This window comes from Balaenoptera borealis, assembly GCF_965194805.1.
Source record: "Balaenoptera borealis genome assembly, chromosome: 8".
In the NCBI taxonomy this organism is placed as follows: Eukaryota; Metazoa; Chordata; class Mammalia; order Artiodactyla; family Balaenopteridae; genus Balaenoptera; species Balaenoptera borealis.
Genome location: NC_138865.1, coordinates 87,730,958 through 87,752,371, shown reverse-complemented (window position 1 = coordinate 87,752,371; position 21,414 = coordinate 87,730,958). Strand labels below are relative to the sequence as shown.

Below are 21,414 nucleotides of genomic sequence, written 5' to 3'. Positions count from 1 at the left end.
GTTAGGAGGCTACTTGTTCAGAAGAGAGAAGCCCTCCACGCTCATACTCAGAATAGGGGAGACAGAGTAGGAGCCATAGATGGAAAAAAGTGCTATGGGGGGCTTAAAGCAGGGCTAGGTAAGGGAAGGCTGATCCTGCAAAGCCTATGTACAACATATTACTTGAGTTGGGGAAAATCAGCATGATCGAGATGGCTGGAGAAAGTCATACAACGTTATGATGCCCGTGTAGTGAAAATTAGACTCAATAGAGTAATACTTACTTGATTATTTAAGCTATCTCTAAAGAGTAGGTATTTCACAAATAGATGTACAGAAGATGAATTAACACATCCAAAGCCATGTAGTTTTAGGGCTAATTCATTATTATGTAAACTTTTTAGTTAGTCAACATATATCTGGGCACTTCCTGTGAGCCAGGCACTATGGGAGATACAAAAGAGCATAAAATATGGTCCCTGTTAGTAACTCCTATCCCAGTGAAGAGCCAAGATGTCAAGTAAAGGCAAATGAGTACCACCACCATCCTCTGATCTGTTCTTTGGTCAAGGCAACTCCAGCAACTTCGCCTCCTGCAGCTGCAATCTTAGGCTGTCCATCATTCCACTGAGTTCTGAAGAGTATAGCCTTTTCTGGAAGAAACTCCTTTCTTCAATGCTTCAGGCCAGTTTTGAGTCTCAAAGTAAGTGGACAGGATATCAAACACTGTTAGAAAGGTAAACAGAAAACATAGTGACCACACAGAAGAAAAAGAACTAGTAAATGACTAATGAGGAAAAAAGTGTTCTGGAATATTTCATTCAACAAACTTACTCTACCACACATGGTACTAGATCCTGGGGAGACAGAGGCAAAGACACAGGCCCTGCTTGCCTACAAGGACCTCAGCCTACACTGAGAGATACAGGCCTGTGAATGGACAATGCTGCAACAGAGAGGAACACAGTACAGTTGGAACAAAACAGGCCCTGACATGGCCTGGGATGTGGAGGGGAGCAGCCAAGATGCCTGTGAACTGAATCCTGAAGGACGAAACAGGAATTCACTGTTCAATGATAGATTGAAGGCATGGCATTCTAGGACAAGGGAACAATTTCAACTATCTTTAACATAGTTGGGAACCAGGAAGAAAGTGAAAACTGCTTCTGAGAGGCCAGAATACATGTCACAAAGTACATACAATAAAGTCCAAGCACATCAGTCACAGGAGAGACTGCTTCAAGGGCCGTTTATACTGAAACACAATGCAAAGAAGCAGCAGCAGAACTAATACACGTTAAGCATGGGCCATGTGAGCAGTACCTTGATTGATGGCCAGTATCTCTGAATGATAGTTTTTCCCATTCTGGCGTCTGACCATGTATTCCTGGATTGGTAAGCGAGCAGTCTTGACAGAGTGTTCTTGGGCCTTTTGAAATGTCACCTTCTGTAAATCACAAATATTTTTCTTATAAAAATAATACACAAGGATAGTCTCATTGTAATATGCAGAGCAAACTGTAAGAATCCTCATGTACCACCACCCCAATTTCCATCTGTAATCATAATTAAATGATAAGTGTATTAAAATTAAGTAGCCTATGGTAGAATGGAAGAAACTGTAGATAAGGAAAAATGGCTTGTGCAGCAACACCTCACTTACTTGGGATTCATTTATCTGCTGGCTTCCACTCACTGCTACTTACAACCAAGAAGGAAATAAGTAAAAAGAGGCACATCTGCAGCCACAATCTGCATCCAAAAATCCAAGCCATCTAATCAATGAGAGGAGAACACTCCTAGCCCTAACTCAGTAAGACCCAATTCTGGACATTTTGAGTTTTCAGTCATAGCCAATTGGTAGCAGCAGATCAGAAATAAGGGAGACAGGATTCAAGTCAGGTATACCACCAGCAACAAGACAGCATTAAGGTATGAGAGCATATAGCCCAATGAAAAGGAAAGGCTCTGAAAACTACAAAAAGAAGGCAGAACTCAAAAAATCCAACAATCTGAGGCCATTTAGCGTCAGAGTACAGTAACTAATGTCCCTTTAAAGATGTCCCTGAGTCATGGACTGAAGTTTAAATTATACTCACTACCTTGTAAGAAGCTCTGGGAAGGTCCTCTACCTATTTGTAATTTCAGGATTAAAGGTTTAGATTACTGAGAAAATTAGCATACTTAGGTTTGGAAGGGACCTCGGTAGTTAACTATTCCACTCCAACCACCCATCCAATGTTTGTCTATCCTCTATGAACTTTCTCCCAGATGGCCTCTGGCTTTAAATGGACAACCCTTGTGACAGGGAGTTCGTGCATCCTAGGGTAACCCATTTCAATTTTGATAGTAGCAGTTAATAGGAAATCTTCTTGATATTGAGGCAAATTTTCTATTTTCCCTGAGACTTCCAGTCATCTGTCCTAGCTCTGTTCCCCCAGGGTCACACCAGGCAAGTAAAATGGCCCTTCCACAAGACAGCCATTCAGATACCTGAAGGCAGGGATCATGCCCTATGAATCCTCTCGTCTCCAGACTGACAGCCTCAGTTCTGTTGACTTTTCCTTGACTATGATTTAGTTTTGAGTCCCTTCATTATTCAGGTCAACCCCTTCTGAACTTGTTCTAGCTTGTCAATGTCTTTTCATTTACTGTCCCATATTGACTGGCCACCGTGAGAATGGTCTAACCAACTGGAACAGTGTGAAGCAGGCCTAGCACCTTCTTTGTTCTGACACTGGACTACCTGCCTCTCAGATTCACATGAAACACAATTCCAAAAGAGAACGTCCAAAAATGTTTTAAGTGATGCAATTCAGATGGGCTAAAGGTACAGCTACTCAAAGGACTTCTTTGAAGGATAACAGTCCTTTGCATATATGAGCTATGATTATGTTTTAAGTCTATTCCTTTATAATCACTTTGAACTGAAGTACAGAATTCAAAGTTAGTAGGAAACTTGGATGCTGCCCTGAAGGAGTTTACAGTCTAGTTTCTGTTCTCTGAACATTTAAAGATAAAATGACTCCCCTTGAAGAAATCTTGTTCTTAGCATATTTCTGTGAAGAAGCCAAACTCTTAAGTAACAACTAAACAAATCTTTGTGCCAGTTATTTTTCAGTTTAAATGTTGGTGGAAAATAAAAAGAGGACAGTGTGTTAAATTTGCACATCCATAGATCATACACTGCTCACTGGCCCTCTAGAATTGTCTGCTTCAAAAAAGGGGATGTCACTCTGCTGTGGAAGACTGTATTTGGTTGTTATGTCTCTTCAATCTCTTTTAACCTTAAATAGCCCCCATGACTATTTCAGTTTTCACTACATTGACTTTTTTGAAAGTCTGGTCCAGGTGTCTTGTAGAATGTCGCACATCCTGGATCTGTTTATGATTAAATTCAGTTTAAACATTTTCTAATAAGAATACTTCACAGGTGAGATTCCATCACATCAGGAGGCACATGTCACTACTGGTGATTCTAAGTTTGATCATTTGTTAAGATGGTGACCTCCAGATCACTTTATTGTAATGGTACACTTTTGTGGGCTGGTACTTTGAGACCACTTGGAATAGTCAGTTCCCTCACAACCTTTCGTTCAGTCAATTCCCTGAATCAATGATTACTCTGAGAGTGACAAAATGATGATTTCTCAATTCTATTATGCATTTCTCATTTATTAGCTGGCATTCTTTAGAGCTCTCTCCTCCCCCCACCTCCTGCCCATTTTTTAGATTATCACTATGGAGTCATGGAACTCTGACTTTTTTAGAATAAATGCAATTCAGTTAAGTATCATCTGTGTCAAATATGTGTATGTATCTCATATATACATGAAAAAATACACTCACATATATTAAAAAGTATATATATATAAAATATACCCATAAACACATACTTGTGTGATCACAGACTATATCAAGAGGGATACACAAGAAAACCATGGTTGCCTCATGCAGCGGATACTGGGTGACAAGGATGAGAGGTAGACTTACTGTTCACTGTGCTCCTTTTTATACATTTTAACCATTATATCATTATTTATTAACTATGCAATATGCTATTAAAAAATTATCTCAACAAATATTTGTATAAGAGAAACATATTTCAAAACTCCAATTATTCCAATAAAATTCCAATTCAACAAAAGAAATCTGGACGGTCCTACTAAGGTAGAGATTATGGGATAAGACTTCTGTCAACAGGGAATATGGCCTAAGAAGGAACAAACTGCTCTTTCACAAAGAACAAACAGCTGGTAAGAATGCTGAGTCAAAGCTTCCTTGGTCAAGATCAGAGTCATCCTTGCAGAACCGAAGAGAGGAGAGAAGAAAGGAATTCAATAATGGTTATTTATGTAATTACCAAATACTTCCCATTCCAGTCCCTGACTGGATTCTGTCAGGTCGGTGTTGCTGACATTGCTGATGAGAAGAGAGAGAAGTTGGCAAGTAGGAGGGCCAACCTAGGCAGAATAGGCTCCTACTTCCTATTGCTTCTGAGCTTTTAGGCCTTTTGGCCTAAGATTACGACAGGGCAAGGATTTCTTTCTCTAAAAGAAAGCGCCACTTTTCAAAATGCAGTTGTCAGGCCTAAAATGTACACCTACCTTCTGAATGCTTTCATCCACAAGTCCACCAAGGATGTAAACTTTGTTTAGATCAACATCTTCAAGAGCTAATGAAAAAATGAAGGCCACTGAGGTCAGTCTGTTTTATAATTTCTAAATCCAAAGACTGTAAAAGGAAAGAATTATTAATGATAAAAGTAGAAATTTAATGAAATAGAAAACAAAAAGATAGTAGATTTGCTAATTAGATTTGCTAATTCCCTGAAAAGATCAATTAAATGTCAATGAATTAGACATATCTAATAAGATATGCAGACTCAACACCATTAGGATTCAGAAAGGAGGCAAAATGTCAAAGGAAGGTAAAACTGAAGAGAATACTGAGATCAACTTAATACAATAAAATTGAAAATTATGCAAAATAGATGATTTTCTGGGAAAAAAAATATTTATCTAACATCAATCTGAGAAGGGTCGATGTGAGGAGGTGACAAGGAAAACTCACGAGGATTACCAGGTAACTCACAAGCTCCAGCTGAGGAAGGAGATCCTAAATCTGTGCAGCTGTGTGCACATGGCAGGACAAATATGAAGCATTCATTGAGGTCTCTGTCCATAAGAGGTGTGCAATTAACGTCCATTCCTTTTTTTCTTGGATACACCTTGGGTGGCTTTAACAAACTCTGACCCCGGGAATAATGAAATAAAGGGCTGGATGCAATGTGCTACATGAATGCATGCAGTAAAGTACATACCATGTTCTGAGTCAGGAGTCAGGTACACAAGGGTTTCCAGAGGAAATAAACTAAAGCAGTCTTCTTCTGTTATGTCTAGCTGAAAAATGTAAACAATCCAATGTAGTGTGAACTAGGTTAAGACATAGCCCACGCTGCAGCAACTAGTTACAGGGCGTGTAGTTTCTATCAGGCATGGCTCCAGGTACATCAAGAGGATACATGTCTGACAACCTGTTCTCAGAAAGTGCTCAGCTGGGTAGCGGAAGTAGAAAGGTACAGACATTCGACCCTACAAAATGAGACAGAAAGTGATATGAGGCCCTAAGAGACATACAGGGAGCATGCCCCAGGACCACAGAGAGGGAATGACAACACCAGGGACAATGTTCTAGCAAAGGGAATGCTGGAACTGGGTTTCTGAAGAGGTGAGATTGACACACGTACAAAAGGAAGAAGTATTCAAAGTGGACGGAATCACCTAAGAAAAGCATGAAGACAGGAAAGCAAGGGGACTGAACTGCGCGGCTCTTAGGGTGGATCTGTTTGGCTCACATACAGGAATCATAAAACACATACAGAAAAGTAAAGCTGGGAATGGCTGTGTTACAGGAGGGATCGTTAAGGTAACAGCAACCATGACTAACTGTGCAGCACCACACAGGGCGCTTTTCACACTCGGTGCCTCTGAGGACCTCCCTGGAAAAGGCCACACTACCCAGTCTCAGCTACATAATGGAAACACACAAGGGCACTTTTAGTGGCACTTCTTAGGCACTGATCTGGATTCTTGCCTGTATATCAATCACTACGTTTAAGAGATCCTAGGGAAAGTATTGAAAGTAACTTAGTACTCCCTAAAACTCATCTTAAATCCATATTACTTCCATAAGGATTCTCTCTCTTTCCCCCAAAATTCATGTTCCCTAATTCTGCACTACTAAGAACAAGAAAGGAATCATGGCATGTCCCTAAAACATTCCTGGTACATAGTCTAGCATACAATACACTGGATACAAAATACAGCCCTAGATACTGGTAATATTAGTTTGCCAATGCAGTGGAAGGATGAAAATTTTAAAACATAAGAACTGATGAGAGGTTCTAAATTTTTAAAGATTGTAATAGTGAAAACATATAACATATACACATAAACATATTTTTTTTACATTGAAATGTGAAAAAGTAAAAAAAATTTACTATTACCCCCTCCAACCTACTTTTCACATGACAATTTAAATAATATGCAAAATGAGGCTTACCAGATAACTAGAAAATCCATCATTCATCCTCAAACACTCTTCATACAGGGGACTGTCTGTGGTGAATCCAGTGAGGCAGATCCAAAATGGCCTGTCAGCTTTTTTATTTGAACCATACAACCTTCGGATCTGTCCAGCCAGTCTACTTAATTCCTTCGAAGAAGTAAGGACAACTTATGGTAGGAACATGCCCACTCTTTCTAAATTCATTATCAACAAATGGTTACTCAGTAAGTTCACTGAATATTACTCTGGGAAAGCTCATGAATTCAATGGCCCTTTTACTCCAGGAGTGAGTACATGCATGTATGCACGTGTGTTACATCCCATGGTATCACACCTTATAGATGAAAGTTAAGGTAATGATACTAGCCCAGAAAACCAAGACCTCTCTCTCCTTCTGGATCTGCTGATATATATGTATATATAAATATATACATATATGTATATATAAAATTTTTCTTTTAGCTTTTACCTAAAATCTTACCATGTGGGCTTCCCTGGTGGCACAGTGGTTACGAATCCGCCTGCCAATGCAGGGGACACGGGTTCGAGCCCTGGTCAGGGAAGATCCCACATGCCGCGGAGCAACTAAGCCCGTGCGCCACAACTACTGAGCCTGCACTCTAGATCCTGTGAGCCACAACTACTGAATCCCACGCCTAGAGCCCATGCTCTGCAACAAGAGAAGCCACTGCAATGAGAAGCCGCGCACTGCAATGAAGAGTAGCCCCCGCTTGCTGCAACTAGAGAAAGCCCGTGCCCAGCAACGAAGACCCAATGCAGCCAAAAATAAATAAATAAAATAAATAAATTTATATATAAAAAAAATCTTACCATGTGATGGTTACTGTTTATTAAAAAGAGACTAGATTACTGTGCAGACATTTTTATACTCCATCAGTTAAACTTGGCACCTTCTCCCTAACTTCAGGAGCTGTCATAGGTTTGGAAGTTTTAACTTTCCATCCTGATTTAGAGACATCACCCGTATAGAAAGGTAATTTCACAATCTGGCCTGATTTGGTTCAGTGCAGGAAAAAAAACAAAGCTTTGGATTTGATTTAATCTGATATCTCAATTAATATAAACATTAGAAAATTCTTAGTTGATCTTTTCAGAGGGATATAATTAGAGGTTCCATGGAAGAATCCCAGATCCTAATTTCTCTGAAAAACATGCAAACACTAGCATGTATAACAGGGACGTTGGAAAACACAGATTTCTTTTGTGGTGTAAGGCCTAAAATCAAGGCCCAATATTGTGTGCCGCTTTGATATCTGGTGAAAATGAGAGGCCTTGAATGGCCTAAGTGCAAGTTCCCCTCCCAATTCTGCTCCCATGGGTAAGGTTCACTAGCTAAACAATTTTTTTAATTTTTTAATCAAAGGGATTCCTTTGATAAAGGGTTCCTGCTATCTCTGAGTAGTGGGTTTCAATTCTCTGCCAGCCCATGGAATTATTCCAGCAAACCAATCACATCTTCCTGTAGGAATCTAATTTCTTGATACTACAAAACCTACCCCCCATGGCCCCTGGTTGTTCATTCTGTTCCCGAGTGCAATCCCATGTGGCCCTGCATGATATCCAGTGTCATCCTCCCCTCGGGCTGAGTATATGTGACCAATAAACTGCTATCGATCTTATCTGTCCAGTGTCGAGTGTTGTGTGTTCAGCCATCCCCAGAATCATAGGGTGAAAAATCCCTCCTTCACCAACAGGGTAAATGGGCGGCTTTTAAAAACACACACACTGTAGAAAGACCTCCCACCAGGTAATCTCCCCACAACATGCAACCAGGCAAATATTCCTCTCCCTGGCAGAGGGCCAAAGATTTCACCTCTGGAGAATTAAACCTGAAAGGCTCCATCTAGACTGGGGATACCATAAGCACAGAGGCAAAGGCAGTGGGCTCAAAACAGAAGATAAAGGAAAAAATTTTAAACTAAACCATATGTCTATTCTCTTCCTGATTCTTTACAACAGCCATCTCAGAACTTAGTAGCCATGTGTAGAAAACTAAACACATTTGCTGGTTTACTAGAGAATCACAGAAGCTGGAGCTGGTCATGTTCTTTGTGAAAGCCGTTCCCACCTGGACCTCCCTCATGTGAGCAGGAATTCAGAGTTCAGTGGATGTTTTACCTTCTTAGACATGTGGTGGGTCATACTCAAATCAATACAGAGTCTTGGTCCTGAGTGTTTGGCTTCCAAAAGTCTTTCCTTGGTTAAGGATCTCAGAAAACGTTTGCTGTGCTGGGGGTAGATGCCTAGAGTAGAAATATCAGAAAGGAATAAACATGGAAAAACTGAAAAATGTTATTCAGTAAGAAATAAATCTCCCCAGCCAGGTGAGTACTTTTTGCATATGAAGAGAAACTGGAAGCTCATGCAAGGTATTCGTTCATTAGGCAGTTTAGGTATAGCAGAACGGTGAAATGAGTGCTCTGGAGCACACTGCTGGATCTAAGAAGAGTTCAGTTTGTTCATTTATTACCTATATGATCTTGGGCATGTTATTTAATTTCATTGATCCTCAATCCCTTCACCTAGAAAATGAGGATAATAAAACCACTTACCCTTATGGTAATCCATGTAAAATTCTTAGCACTGAACCTAGCACACAGTACTGAATAAACATTGGCTGTTGTTGGTATCATTCTTTCTACTTCTGGGCTTATAAACACATACATGCACTAGACAGCTTATATTTGAAAGGCAGCCTCAAATGTTGCTCTCTTTGATACTTTGATTCCCAACAAAATAGGCTAATAGGTCCTATCTCCCAGATGTTTGTTTTACTTAAAAACACTATCCCTACTCTCCTAGGAACAGGCAGATACCGGTTTGCTAAGAAATAAATATAATTACACCAGCAATCTGATTTATTGTTACCTGAATTTTCTACACGGTTGGCTTTTCTTCTTTCTTTCTCTTGTTTTCTTTTACTCTTCTTTGCTGCAACTATCTTTTCCCAGTGTCTCTGTTTTCTTTGGACATTTTTCTTATGTTATCCAGAAAACAAAATTGTTTGAGAACTTCATAAGCACCAAAAAGGAAAATGAATATTAGAAATAGTTACTTAATTATTTTTTTAATTTAGATTAAAGTTAGGAGAGAAAAAGGGTATTAGTCTTAAAAACAAAAATGGACTAGATTGTGTTTAGAGAAAGCAGAACCCCAGAAAAGAGATGTGACATGCCCAAGGTCACAGTAAATTTATTAGGGACAGAGTTGAGATTTCCTGACCCTTCTGAGGTGTACAAAAATTCCTCTTAATTTTACTTACTTTTTCTATGACTCAAATGGAACTGAAACCTTAAACCAGGAAACTCATCCCTGGGAATACACCTAACTCATTCCCAGTCTTTTTTTTACCAATATCTATCCTTAGAACGGGGTCTCTGGGACATTCCGTCGTCTCAAAGCCCGTGACCATATACAATCCACTCCACTCACCGAGTGCCACACTGCATTGCTTGTAGGCAGGGTCATCTCTTCTCGATGCTCACATTCCACATCAATCTGTAGAAGCTGGAAGCTTTCAGAGATGCCATCTTCACCTGTGTCCTCTAGGGTGACTTCTTGCTCCTGCAGCACGTGTGCCTCTGTTTCCTGAGCGCTCCCTTCTAACTTCCAGTCCATGTGCTTAGTCCTCTGTCCTTTTCACCCAGATTAGGAAAAGGTACAATTATGTGAGAAATTACATTATTGAACTTGCAGAGGTATTTCCCTATATCCAAATGACAAACAGGGTTACTGCGTTACTTAAGGAGTAGAGAAGTGTGTAAAATACTAACACAGATTAACTGAACTGAGAAAAGCATGTGTGTCTTCTAGAGAAATAAGTCAGCACAGAAACCTTTCAGGAGTAAGGAAGCCAAATTCACTTCTTAGAAGACAAGCACAACTCCTGACAACCCCAAGAAATCAATGATTATTCACTGCTGCAGTGACACAGATAATGAGTTCATTTACTGTATTCTTTGAAATGCACGTATGAGTTGAGGGCAAGACAGAGATGGCAAAATCCACCTATCCCATTATGTTTCTGTTTATTTTCAAAACCATTCCTTTAGCAAATATTTACTGAGCACCTACTCTATGTAAAATCCTGTACTAGAAACATCCTGGGAGGTTTAGAGCTAGCCAAAAATTATGGTAAAGAGTGGCCCAAAACCAATCAAGAATTCTAGGTTGCACATATTCCCTCCCCCGACTCAGTATCACTGCAGCAGAAAGCCACAGTCATAGTGGAAACGGCTAATATCCATCAGAAGTGCCGAGGTAGAAAAATATGAAGAACCATTGTTACAACACACTTAACTAATGTAATAATTTCAAAGTGGTGTTCAAAATCCTTGAGGAAGATATGACTAAGAAGTGTTCTAGTCTACAGCTAAGTGTCACAGACAAAGAATGGTATAACCATTGCTCACAGCTGCTCCTCTGAGCCTAGTGTGCTACCTACATATTAGGAAAAGTGTATCTTTGAAAAAGTAAATCTATGTAATATGATCCATGCACATGGTAAAAAGACCTAGTTGTAAGAAAAGTAATGATCAATTCTCTGACCCTTTCCACCTCTAGGGGGCAACGCTTGTTAACCAGGTGTTTTTAGTTCTTCTGGTAATTTACTCCTTAACCTGAAATCATATGCTTACATCATTACTTCTTTTTTCATCATTACTTCTTGATTCATCAACTTTCCCTATGAAACACTAAAATTCAAATCACTTTAATTAGCCCCTTTTATTTTTAGCTCTTCTCTTAGTTACCTTGACCTTTAAATTCTTTTGAGGTATAATTTATACACAATAAAATGCCAAGATTTTAAAGGGTGTAGCTCAACAAGTTTGTGTGTCGGGAGGGACGGTGGGGGGAGGTTTGAAGGTGTGGGAAGTGAGGGATGGGAATATACCAGCTCAAAGAGTTTTTGACAAGTGCATAGGGCCTGTATTACCCACACCCCATCAAGATATAGAACATTTCCATCACTCCAGAAAGTTCCCTTCCTTCTGCACTTTCCAAGTCAATCTCCATCCCATTCTCACTGCTTTCCAAACGCAATCATTGCTCTTTTTTCTATAACCATAGATTAGCTGTGCCTTATAAAATGTTATTTAAATGGACTCAAACAGTGTGTACTCTTTTGAACTTGACATTTTGCCCCACAACTTGTTTTTGAGATTCATATATATTGCTTCATGTATCAGTAGTTTGTTCCTTTTTATTGCTGAGCAGTATTCCACACATGAATATACCACAATTTGTTTATTCTCCTGTTGATAGACATTTGAGATTTTTCCAGTTTGTGGCTTTTACGAATAAAGCGGCCAAGAAATTCTCATACAAGCGTTTTTGTGGACATATGTTTTCATATCTGTTGGCTAAGTACTAACAGAAGTGCTGGGTCATAGGATGGGTGCTATTTAACTCGTAAGAAACTGCCATCAGTTTCCCAGAGTGATTTAACATTTCACACTGCTGTCAGCAGTCTGTGAGAGTTCCAGATGGTCTGCATCATCCCCAACATTTGCTGTTGTCAGGATTCTTAATTTTAACCATTTTTGTGTAGTGGAACCTCACTGTGTTTTAATTTGCATTTGTTTGATTATTAATGATATTGAGCTTTTTTTTCATGCAACTTATTGGTAATTCATAATATATCTCTGTGAGATACCTGTTCAAGTTGATGACATTGAAATTAAAATGGAGTAATAGTTCAGGAGTACAAAAATGGGGTTGGGTGGCCATTGAAGATCTGGTCTCAGGCACGTCTGCATCACTGAGAACTTGAATTTTCTCTGAACTGTACCACACCCAAGGACACCATCAGTCATACTCAGAACAACACCAGCCAGCTGCAATATTACGGTCTCAAGGTCTCCCCTTGTAACTATGCAACCACTTCAGACCCCAACCAATCCTTACTTAATAAGCACCCTTACTTCTTGCCAGCTCCAATTACAATTCTTGATAAATAACTCATTTAACTAACTGTAACCTTGCAGTTTTTGCCTTTATAAGCTTGCCCCGCTTTGTAGCCTGAAGGAACACAATTCAAGTGCTTCTTGAATCTGTGTCTCCCATGCTATAGTCCTCAATGTGGCCGGAATAAAACTCTTTTCTATTCCTATTATAGATTGCTTACTGATTATTTGTCTGGACACTTACAATGGCCTATATTGATCATTAATGATCATCCATTGTTCTCTGCAATATTTGGTCTACCTGCTGTTGCTGTTCCTTAAACATACCAAGGATATTCCCACCTTAGGGCCTTTGCACTTGCTGGTCTTTCTACCTCAATCCTCTTCCCCTAGATAATTATATGACTACCTTCCTCACTTCATTCAGAATTTCATTATCCAACATGGCACACTTCTTACTTATATTTTTTGTCTGAACTTTCCCCTTCCTATAATGTAAGCAAGTGTTCTGTTTGCTTTGTTCACTACATCCTCAGTGCCTGGCAACGAGCTTCGTACATAACAGACGCTCAATAAAGACTTGCTGAATTAATAAATCCTCCACTCCACCACCTCTGCGTTGACAGAGGCCTCAGAACTTTTTTCTAACCCAAGTCCCACCTGATGAGCATATCCCTGGGCGCTAAGTGATGGAGGCTTCTCTCATCTCCTCATTCTAAGTTTTAGCCACTAAAGCCGGCTCCACTCCTCTGTCACCTTCAGCACTAGAACACCCTGACCCCAATCTCGAGTGTACCCCGCGTGCAGGCCCAGTCTGGTCCATAAGCTGAGAGTACGACGGGAAGCAGGAAGGAATAGCGCCAAGAAGGTGGGGGACATGAGGCCACACGACTGCTGGGCGGGCGCCTGCTCCCCAGGCGTCTGGCCCGCCCGCGAACGAGGCGGCACTCCCAGGCCGGACCCCCAGCCCCCACCCCTGCCGGCAACGAGGCCCCGGCGTACCTGAACCCGTCACCTCACGCAGCAGCAGACGAACCTACCAAACCCCGCCTCCGACTTCACTTCCGGTTCCTGCCCCTCTCCGAGTAGCATTCTGGGAGTTGTCGTTTTCAGCATAGCGGCTGTGTGTTGCGCGAAGACTTGGGCTTCGGCTGCCGTGCCCACGGTGGTACTAAGGAGCTGCGTCCCGTCAGAAGCTTGCCGCGCCTCACTGAGCCTCCGTTTCCTCGCATGTTAGCTGGGCATACAATCCCAGCCGCTCGCCGACCGCACAGGGCTGCTGCAGGTGACCAGGCGCTTTGATGGCTGTCAAGGGCTGGACACGGCGAAGGTGGGCTGAAACCAGACTCGAACCACCCCTCATCTCGCAACCTGGGGGCCTTGCCTTGCCCTGGTCTCCCTGGGCTTCCCCACAACCAGAAGAGCCCACGAGCTGATATAGTTCCCCTCACCACTAGCTGGCCATCCAGGATCATAAGATATCCCGGCCTGGGCAGATCACGAATGAGTCTCGCCTCTGGCCACTCTCCCTCCTCTTTCTCGCCTCACAAATCCACGGGGAAACTTGTGTCTCAGAGACCTGAAGCGACTTGTCCAAGCCTTGGCCTGATAAAAGCTATCAACCACTCTTCCCTTTATTCCTGCAGTCCTAGGGGTCTCACGCTTTCGAGAGACCCTACCATGAATGAGCCTGAAATACCTCCTGCCCAAGAAACCACAGTCTTGTTGGATCCGTCCTTGGCCTCACGGTTTCCCCTCAGGACTTTTCTTTCCACAGCTTCTCCAGCACCTCCCACCCCGTCCCCAGTCCATGCTTTAACCCATCCTTTATAATCTGCTACTGGAGCAACTTGTAAAATACTAAAACTAAACATGCTTTCATCCTCAAAGGGCTTTTTCGGAAACCCAGCTGTCTTCTCTGCTCAGAAGCTGGCCTTGGCTTTCCACTCAGCACGACCTGCACAGTGGCTCAGATGGTCTTCAGTTGCTCTCACCACACCTGCCAGTCCCTGCACCTTGCACTCAGCTGTACCGGATACCTTTCCTCCCTCCCTGCCATTGCTCTGGTGTCTCTTCACTTTTCAATGAGCTCATGAAGCTCGTTCAAAAGTGGGGCTTTTCCCCACAGAAAAGGCCACCTAGCTGGTATCACTGCCCAGCCCCCTCCGGCCTCCATCCATTTACCGAATGATTATGTGTCTCCCTTACTCCAAACCCCTCAGTGGTTTCCCATTGTAATTGGATGTAAAATCTAACCTCCCCAAGGCCTTGCATGGCCTGGTTCCTGGCTGACCCTCCGACCTCATCTATCACTCTTCCTCCAGCTTGCTGTGTTCCAGTCGCACCTGTCTTCTTGAAATGCTTTAAACACAACAAAAGCCTTTGCAGTTACTGTTCCCTTTTCTCTCACTTTTTACATGGTTGGCTCCTTCTTACCCTTTAAGCTTCTGCTTAAACCTTCCCTCTTCAGAGAGGCCTTTACTGACCACCCCGCCCCCCCTCCCCCCCTCCCCGACCCCAGGGAAGATTGGGTCATCCCAGCCCCATCTTGGCACTCTTCGTTTTCTTTATTTCAATCTTCACCTATCAGTAATCTTTTTTTTCCCCTATGTCTTCCCTGCTGATAATAAGTTCCTTGAGGGGACTTACATCTATCATGTTAGTGATTGTATTCCCGGTGCCAATGCACAGTAAATATTTGTCAACAGGATAAACAAACAAGTGATTTTTCTCCCTTCTTGAGAAAAACTTACCTTCCTATCTACCAAAATCAGGACCTGACACACAATAGCTACTCAATCAATACTTCTTTTTTTTTTTTTAAAAACTACTTTATTTTTATAAATTTATTTATTTATTTATTTATTTTTGGCTGCGCTGGGTCTTCCTTGCTGCGTGTGGGCTTTCTCTAGTTGCAGCGAGCAGGGGCTACTCTTCCTTGCGGTGTGCGGGCTTCTCATTGTGGTGGCTTCTCTTGTTGCGGAGCACGGGCTCTAGGCACGCAGGCTTCAGTAGTTGTGGCACACAGGCTCAGTAGTTGTGGCTCATGGGCTCTAGAGCGCAGGCTCAGTAGTTGTGGTGTATGGGCTTAGTTGCTCCATGGCATGTGGGATCTTCCCAGATCAGGGCTCGAACCCGTGTCCCCTGCATTGGCAGGCGGATTCTTAACCACTGTGCCACCAGGGAAGTCCCCAATCAACACTTCTTGACATACTAGTTCTAATTAATGCTGCCTCCTACAGGAAGCCTTCCCTGATCACCACTCCCCCCCAACACCCCCAGATTACTTCTCTCCTTTGAGCTCTCACAGCACCTTATCTGTTCTCTTTGGTGGTCCTGAGCACACCATGCCTTAGGTGGGTCTCTATCTCTACATGTCGTCTTACCTCTTGGACCAGGAGCCCTTGCAGATAAGATTCTCACCCAACTATTTACATCCATAATCCTACATCAGGCACCCTGGCATGGGTGTACCATAGATGTTTGTTTAAAGAAATAAATCCGCCAATATGACGGTGGGTGCAAAAATGAAGGAGTGTAAATATCCAGTCGTTTCTCAGTCATTAAACAATTGATTCTTGTGTTGGGGAGTAGGCAGTCCTGTCCTGCTCTCATGTAGGGAGTTGTGTATCTCAGAGAAAGTGCTAAACATGGCAAACCCCCTGTACTTTAGCTTCTCAACAAGCAGTGAGGGGTTGCTTCAGAACTTCTGGGACTTAGTACACCTCATGGGGGCTCAGAGCAAAAATGCCAGCTCCATACAGTAGCAACCCAAGGAAGCTAACGGATTTGAGGGGAGAGGAAGCAAAGGAAGAAGGAAACAAACATCTGAGTGCCTGTGCCTGAGGCTTCACAGTCTCCATCCTGCCTTCCATGAGAATTTATTTCTCACAATAATGCTGAATGTGTATTATATAACAATCTCTAGGGTGTTGTGTTGATAAGAAAATGTATTCAAGTTATCTAAATAAGGCATCTGGCACATTGTAGGCCGTCACTAAATGAGACGAGTGTTATTTCCTTTTGTCATTTGGGGAAAATGAGGCCCAGAGAAGCAGCTATAACAACACTGCCAGGATTCAAGCTCTGATTGAGTTGAAGTCCTGAGCTCCTTCCCTAAGCTTGTGAACACAGTAAAAGTATTCAAGTCCTGTTTAGCATCATACAATTTTTAGTATTTGGGTGTCCTATTGTTCCTATTTTCCATTGTCATGAAATCACTTTAAATCTGTTTTCAAGAGCCTTATTTAAATTTTATTCAAAGTATTCTGTGAAAAGAAACAGGCCTTTAAGAAAATAAATCTTTTCCTGGCACTAGTACTGGTTAACTGGCTACTAGTTAACAAGTAACTGGTAACAGGGGATGAGTAGATTCTCTTCTCTTCTCCCCAAATATTGCTTTCCTTCTGATTGGCAAGAGCTTGGGTATGTCACTTAACACCCTCACCTTTGCCCTGCTTTTGCTGGGTGAAGGAGAGAAATTAGGGAGCTTTAGAGGAGACAAATTGCAGAGGAAGCACTGAGTCCACAACTGATCAGGAGCCCCAGAAGGACCCCTTGAGTAAACTCTGATAGCCCAAAGTGAGTGTCTAAACCACCTTTTGCCTGGACAGAAAAGCCAGGGGAAAAAGGCCTCCCAAGGCTGTCTTCAGGTCAGTTTTCCTGGAGTCTGAAAACAAAATGCAAGGAAGGGTTTCAGACTAGGAGAAGAATCCATAAACTTTGGGGATTATTACTAATTTTTATTGAGTATTTACTAGATTTCTACCCTACAAAGCAGGCACTAGTATCCCCAATATTCAGAAGAGAAAACCAAAGCACTGAGAGGTTAAGTAGCATGTCTGACCAAGGTCCCACCAAGATTAACAGGGATTAAGTGGCTCTACTGGAATTAGAAAGGTACTGAATATATTTCTTTTGCTCTAATATTATTCTTAAAAAGGCAAATCTAGTTCAGGGTTTTAATGTTTGCCTTTTTAGATATTTAAAACGGATAGAGGGTGGAGTTAATTTCAGGTAAAGCACAGAGCACACACCTGGATATGGGGGGCCATGCAACTAAGGTGCTTACTGCCACCTAGTGGCAACCTATGCTTATCGCAGCGAGGCCGCCAAGAATACCAGGCCTCCAGGCGCAGGTGCTGCAAAACAAAACTTGTGAAGGTGGAATCTATCAAATATCCCAAGTGTTCACTCCTATTTGCAGAGGTTATTGCCAAATCAGTGTGATATGAGAAGTCAAGACAATTTTTCAGTGACTCCACCTTCCTCCCTCATCCCTGCCTTCTTGGGACAGTTTGTGACTTCTTGCTTCCACACTCGCAGGGTATGCTCCTCCTAGGGTACACACATTACTGATGGCAATCTGCTTATCTGTACCCACCCAGAGGGGCTGTGAGCATCCTGGCCAGGGGCAGGGGCTCATCTTACTCATCTTTATGAATAAGCCAGTGAATGTTTGTTGAACAAATATGAGCGGATGCTTTTGACCCAAACTTGTCATCACTCTGCATGATTCAGGCAAAGATTAAGCAGCAGTTTATTTGAACACTCTAAATAATAAACATTTGAGAGAGGTGGGCAGAGGAATGGTAGGAGCTGCTCAGGGAAGTGTCCAGGGCAGGGCAGGGGGTCTGGGCAACTGGCCTGCTCACAGGGCAGTGGAGACCCAGAACTTCTGGGTCAAACAGAATACAGCGGCTGTGAGGGCCGTACACTGACGGGCCAAGAGTTTCACACTCAGGTCATGGTAGCCTCTCTCGCAAGTGAGCTTAGCGGCCTCCACAAACTGGTGGTAGGTGTACACCACATCCCTCAGTTTCCCCGCTGCCTCTCTGTGTCGGGTGGAGCAGCGGCTGCAGGCTGTGAACTGGAAGCACAGGCTGGCCAGCTGGACCAGGTGCTGGAAGGTGTCACGCACAGCACCCTGCATCTCCTCGGGGGACTGGTCCATTCTGATCACGTGCTGACAGCTCAACAGGAGCTTTTGGGAGCCCATGCAGAGGCGGCTCCGGCTTTCAGAAAAGTGCCAGGTGCACTTCTCGGAAGGGTGCGTGTTCCCATTTCCCCAGGAAGCTTCTAAAATGTCCTGTAATTCCAGCAAGCTCTCCGTGAGTTGGACGAATCCCTCGGGGGTGCTGGCAGGGGCAGCTTTCAGCTGTCTCAGAGCCCTGGCGCAGTACTCTGGCCAGATGTGGCTGTTCCTCGACAGGGGCTCAGTGCTGCAGCTGTGGGCCCGGGCAGGCCTCCAGGGCAGGGCCAGCTGGCCTCCTGCAGAGGGTGGCGAGGTGAGGGGGGCTGTGGGGTGTGCTTCCAGGCCCCTGTCTTCCTCCTCCGTCTCTGGCTGCAGGCCACGGAAGCACGTGGCATAGGAGAACTGGCAGCTGCACTGCTCCATCCCAGTCCTAGGGGCCACAGTCTCATTCACGCCTGCAAACCCCGAAGATGTGGCCGTCCTGAGACTGGCAGAAACTTTAGGATAGCTTTCTGGGGCAAAGCACAGGAAAGACTTCTCACTAGGAAGGCACATGCTAGGGCTTTTATCTTTGCTTTCTGGCAGTGAACAATGATTTGAACCTTCTAAGTGGGGCTCCTCTTGGGAACACGGTAGTGGCTCTGGCAGAGAAGGCCCTGGATTCAAACAGACCTGCTGAGGAGTGTCCCTAGGGGTGGTATCTTCCCCTATCACATGGTTAGGTGGCTCTGCCTTGACCTCCTCCAGAGGGAAAGCTGATGAAATGGTCTGGTCCCTAAGCAAGAAACGCGGGTCTAAATCCAGCTCTGCCAATAGTTTTTGTTCTTGGGCCTGGCAGGCTTGGCCTGGGGTTTCTCTGCTTTGTCCTTGGGGGTCTCTGGGGGAATGTGGTGGGGTCTGTTCAGTCCTTGTTACAGGAGTCTCCAAGGAGAGGGAGGCTACCATGCCACCAGCTGGAGCACTGACACCAATAGTCTGTGGAACAGCATTCAACACGTCACCCTTGGGGTCACTTGGATCCTTCTCAGATTCATCACGAAATAAGTTGGTGCCATTTTTGTTTGTAACTTCTCTATCATGTTCCAAAGATAGTTGTCCTTGCTGCTCCTCCTTCGTAGGGAAAGAAGCCATCTTCTCTTCTGAATTTATTCCACATTCACCACTTCTAGGCCTGTCTTGAGGAGACAACAGAGACCCTGTGTCCTGGGGGGCAGTTTCTTGCATATGATTTGTAAACAGAGATCCCAGTCCTCTTTCTATCTGGACCCCTCCCAGCTCTAGTGTGTCTCCTTGAGAGATATTATGTGGCCCTGGGCTGATGGTCAGGCAGATTCTGTCTGGGTTCAAGTCAGCACTGGAGAGGGAGGAGGTGCTGTCCCCAAGCTCCATGGCAAGTTCTCGGGGGGCACTGCCATCCGAGTCCTGAAATGGAGATAAGGTCTGGGGAAGCCCTAGCTGAGCCGTATCTGGGCCAGGTGAGCCTGGGTTGGGACTGTGAGGAGTGTTTGCTGGGGAACTGGCAACACTGGCGGTCAGAGGGGCAATCCCAGAATTCTCTTTATGGCTGGGGTCAATCCGGAGGCGAATGGCAGAAATAGAAAACACTCGAGAGTCGATTACTGACTTGGTTTCCATGGTCTCAGGCTCCATCTCCATGGCCCGGGTGGCTGGGTTTTTGCTCTTGGTCTCCCTCAGGGGAGCCAGCAGCCCCAGGGCCTTGGTCTCCAGGAGGCCAGGCTCACCCTGCACGTCTTGCAGACAGGACACAGTTGGGGAGGGTGCACTGAGGGCCAGGTAAGGCTCCCGGTCATAGTAGCACACGTCATCCACGCTCTCCAGGGAGGCTGATGGCATCAGGGGAAATGAGACCTGACAGGTGTAGTCGGTCTGTAGGAAAGACCTTCTTTTCCTCAGGGTCTTGGCATACTTCTTCACCCCTCCCCTTCTGCTTGGCTCTCTTCCCCCTGGCCCAGGATTCAGGCTGTCCTCAGGGCTGCAAGTGCTGGCCTTATTCTGTGAGCTTGTGGCACTGGTGTCTGCAGCAGAAGCAGCTCTGAGCCCTGAGAATCAAGAAAGGAAAAAGAACATGAAAAGCAGAAAAACAAAGAGACTTATAGATCTTGGGCTCAGGACTCAGGATTGCCTGGGTTCAAATCCTGGCTGGGCTGTGTAACCGTGGGCATGTTAAATCTTGAGCTCCTCAATTTCCTCTTCTGAAAGATGGGGATGATCACCGTGGTAGACCTTTTTTGGTTCTTGGTTGCCCAAGATCCATTGCCTTATCTTTTGGTCACAGTACCCCAACTTCCTTTTGGGGAATGACATCTCCCCAATGGTTACAGTCTGCTGGAACTATTAATGAAGGGGCCCTACCCACATCAGCCAAGTGGTCAGATTTATGACCTAGAAAGTCAGTCACAAAATTTCCTAAAATTTCAAACTCAAACACATTGATTAAAAAAACAAAAAAACAAAAAACAGTAGAGCCCATTCTTTGCAGCCACAGTATCCTGACAGTACAATTAAGAATCCTGCTACCCCACCCCCTGATCTGGTTGCTGCCTGTGTCTGAACCAGGTCTTCACCTCTGCTGGCAATTCTCTAAGCTATCTTACATCCTTCCAACACTGTCTCTCTGTGCTTACATTAACCCAAGTCAGTCAATACCAGTGGTGTCAATCAGCACTGCCATGCTGGTTAGATGACTTAGTACGTATCAAGCTCCTAGCACAAGGCCTGTGCTTAATGGGTGTTCACTAAAGGGAGCCAGTGCTGTCATTGTTATGATTGTCACTACATGGGTGAGGGTTCCAAGCGAGCTTTCTTTTGACAAAAAGTGGCTGTGACTCTCAGTCATGGGCATGAGGGGTCTTGTGCATACCAGGATGGATCTTTCTGCAAGGAGACGCACTTTTGTGAAGAAGTCCTGGGAATCAGCCGGAAGGAATTAAGATCACAGGCTAG

At 43.8% G+C, this 21,414-nt stretch overlaps 2 protein-coding genes across 2 annotated transcripts in view; both read right to left on the bottom strand.

Annotated features, from left to right (window-relative positions):
• Window positions 1-344: 344 nt before the first annotated feature.
• TRMT10B (tRNA methyltransferase 10B) lies at window positions 345-13,542 on the bottom strand. Its single transcript, XM_082404178.1, has 9 exons — window positions 13,479-13,542; window positions 10,003-10,205; window positions 9,439-9,547; window positions 8,689-8,813; window positions 6,544-6,696; window positions 5,303-5,381; window positions 4,587-4,654; window positions 1,303-1,426; window positions 345-705 (listed from the first exon to the last, which is right to left on the bottom strand). The coding sequence occupies exons 2-9, from the start codon at window positions 10,186-10,188 to the stop codon at window positions 599-601; spliced, it is 951 nt and encodes a 316-aa protein (XP_082260304.1). The 5' UTR covers window positions 10,189-10,205; window positions 13,479-13,542; the 3' UTR covers window positions 345-598.
• Window positions 13,531-21,414, bottom strand: part of FRMPD1 (FERM and PDZ domain containing 1) — a 53,914-nt gene continuing 46,030 nt past the window's right edge. Inside the window, exon 13 of the mRNA XM_082400633.1 lies at window positions 13,531-20,510. Within this exon, the coding sequence (XP_082256759.1) occupies window positions 18,127-20,510 (2,384 nt within the window). The 3' untranslated portion in view covers window positions 13,531-18,126. The remainder of the gene's footprint in view (window positions 20,511-21,414) is intronic.

What these genes read in the sequence shown, in the direction of transcription:
- TRMT10B (XM_082404178.1), bottom strand. Translation starts at nt 10,188, where the DNA reads ATGGACTGGAAGTTAGAAGGGAGCGCTCAGGAAACAGAGGCACACGTG. An exon ending in GACTCCTGACTCAGAACATG is followed by an intron (nt 4,655 to 5,302) that starts GTATGTACTTTA and finishes TTTTTTCATTAG; the next exon opens with CTCTTGAAGATGTTGATCTA. An exon ending in TGGATGAAAGCATTCAGAAG is followed by an intron (nt 1,427 to 4,586) that starts GTAGGTGTACAT and finishes TGTGATTTACAG; the next exon opens with AAGGTGACATTTCAAAAGGC.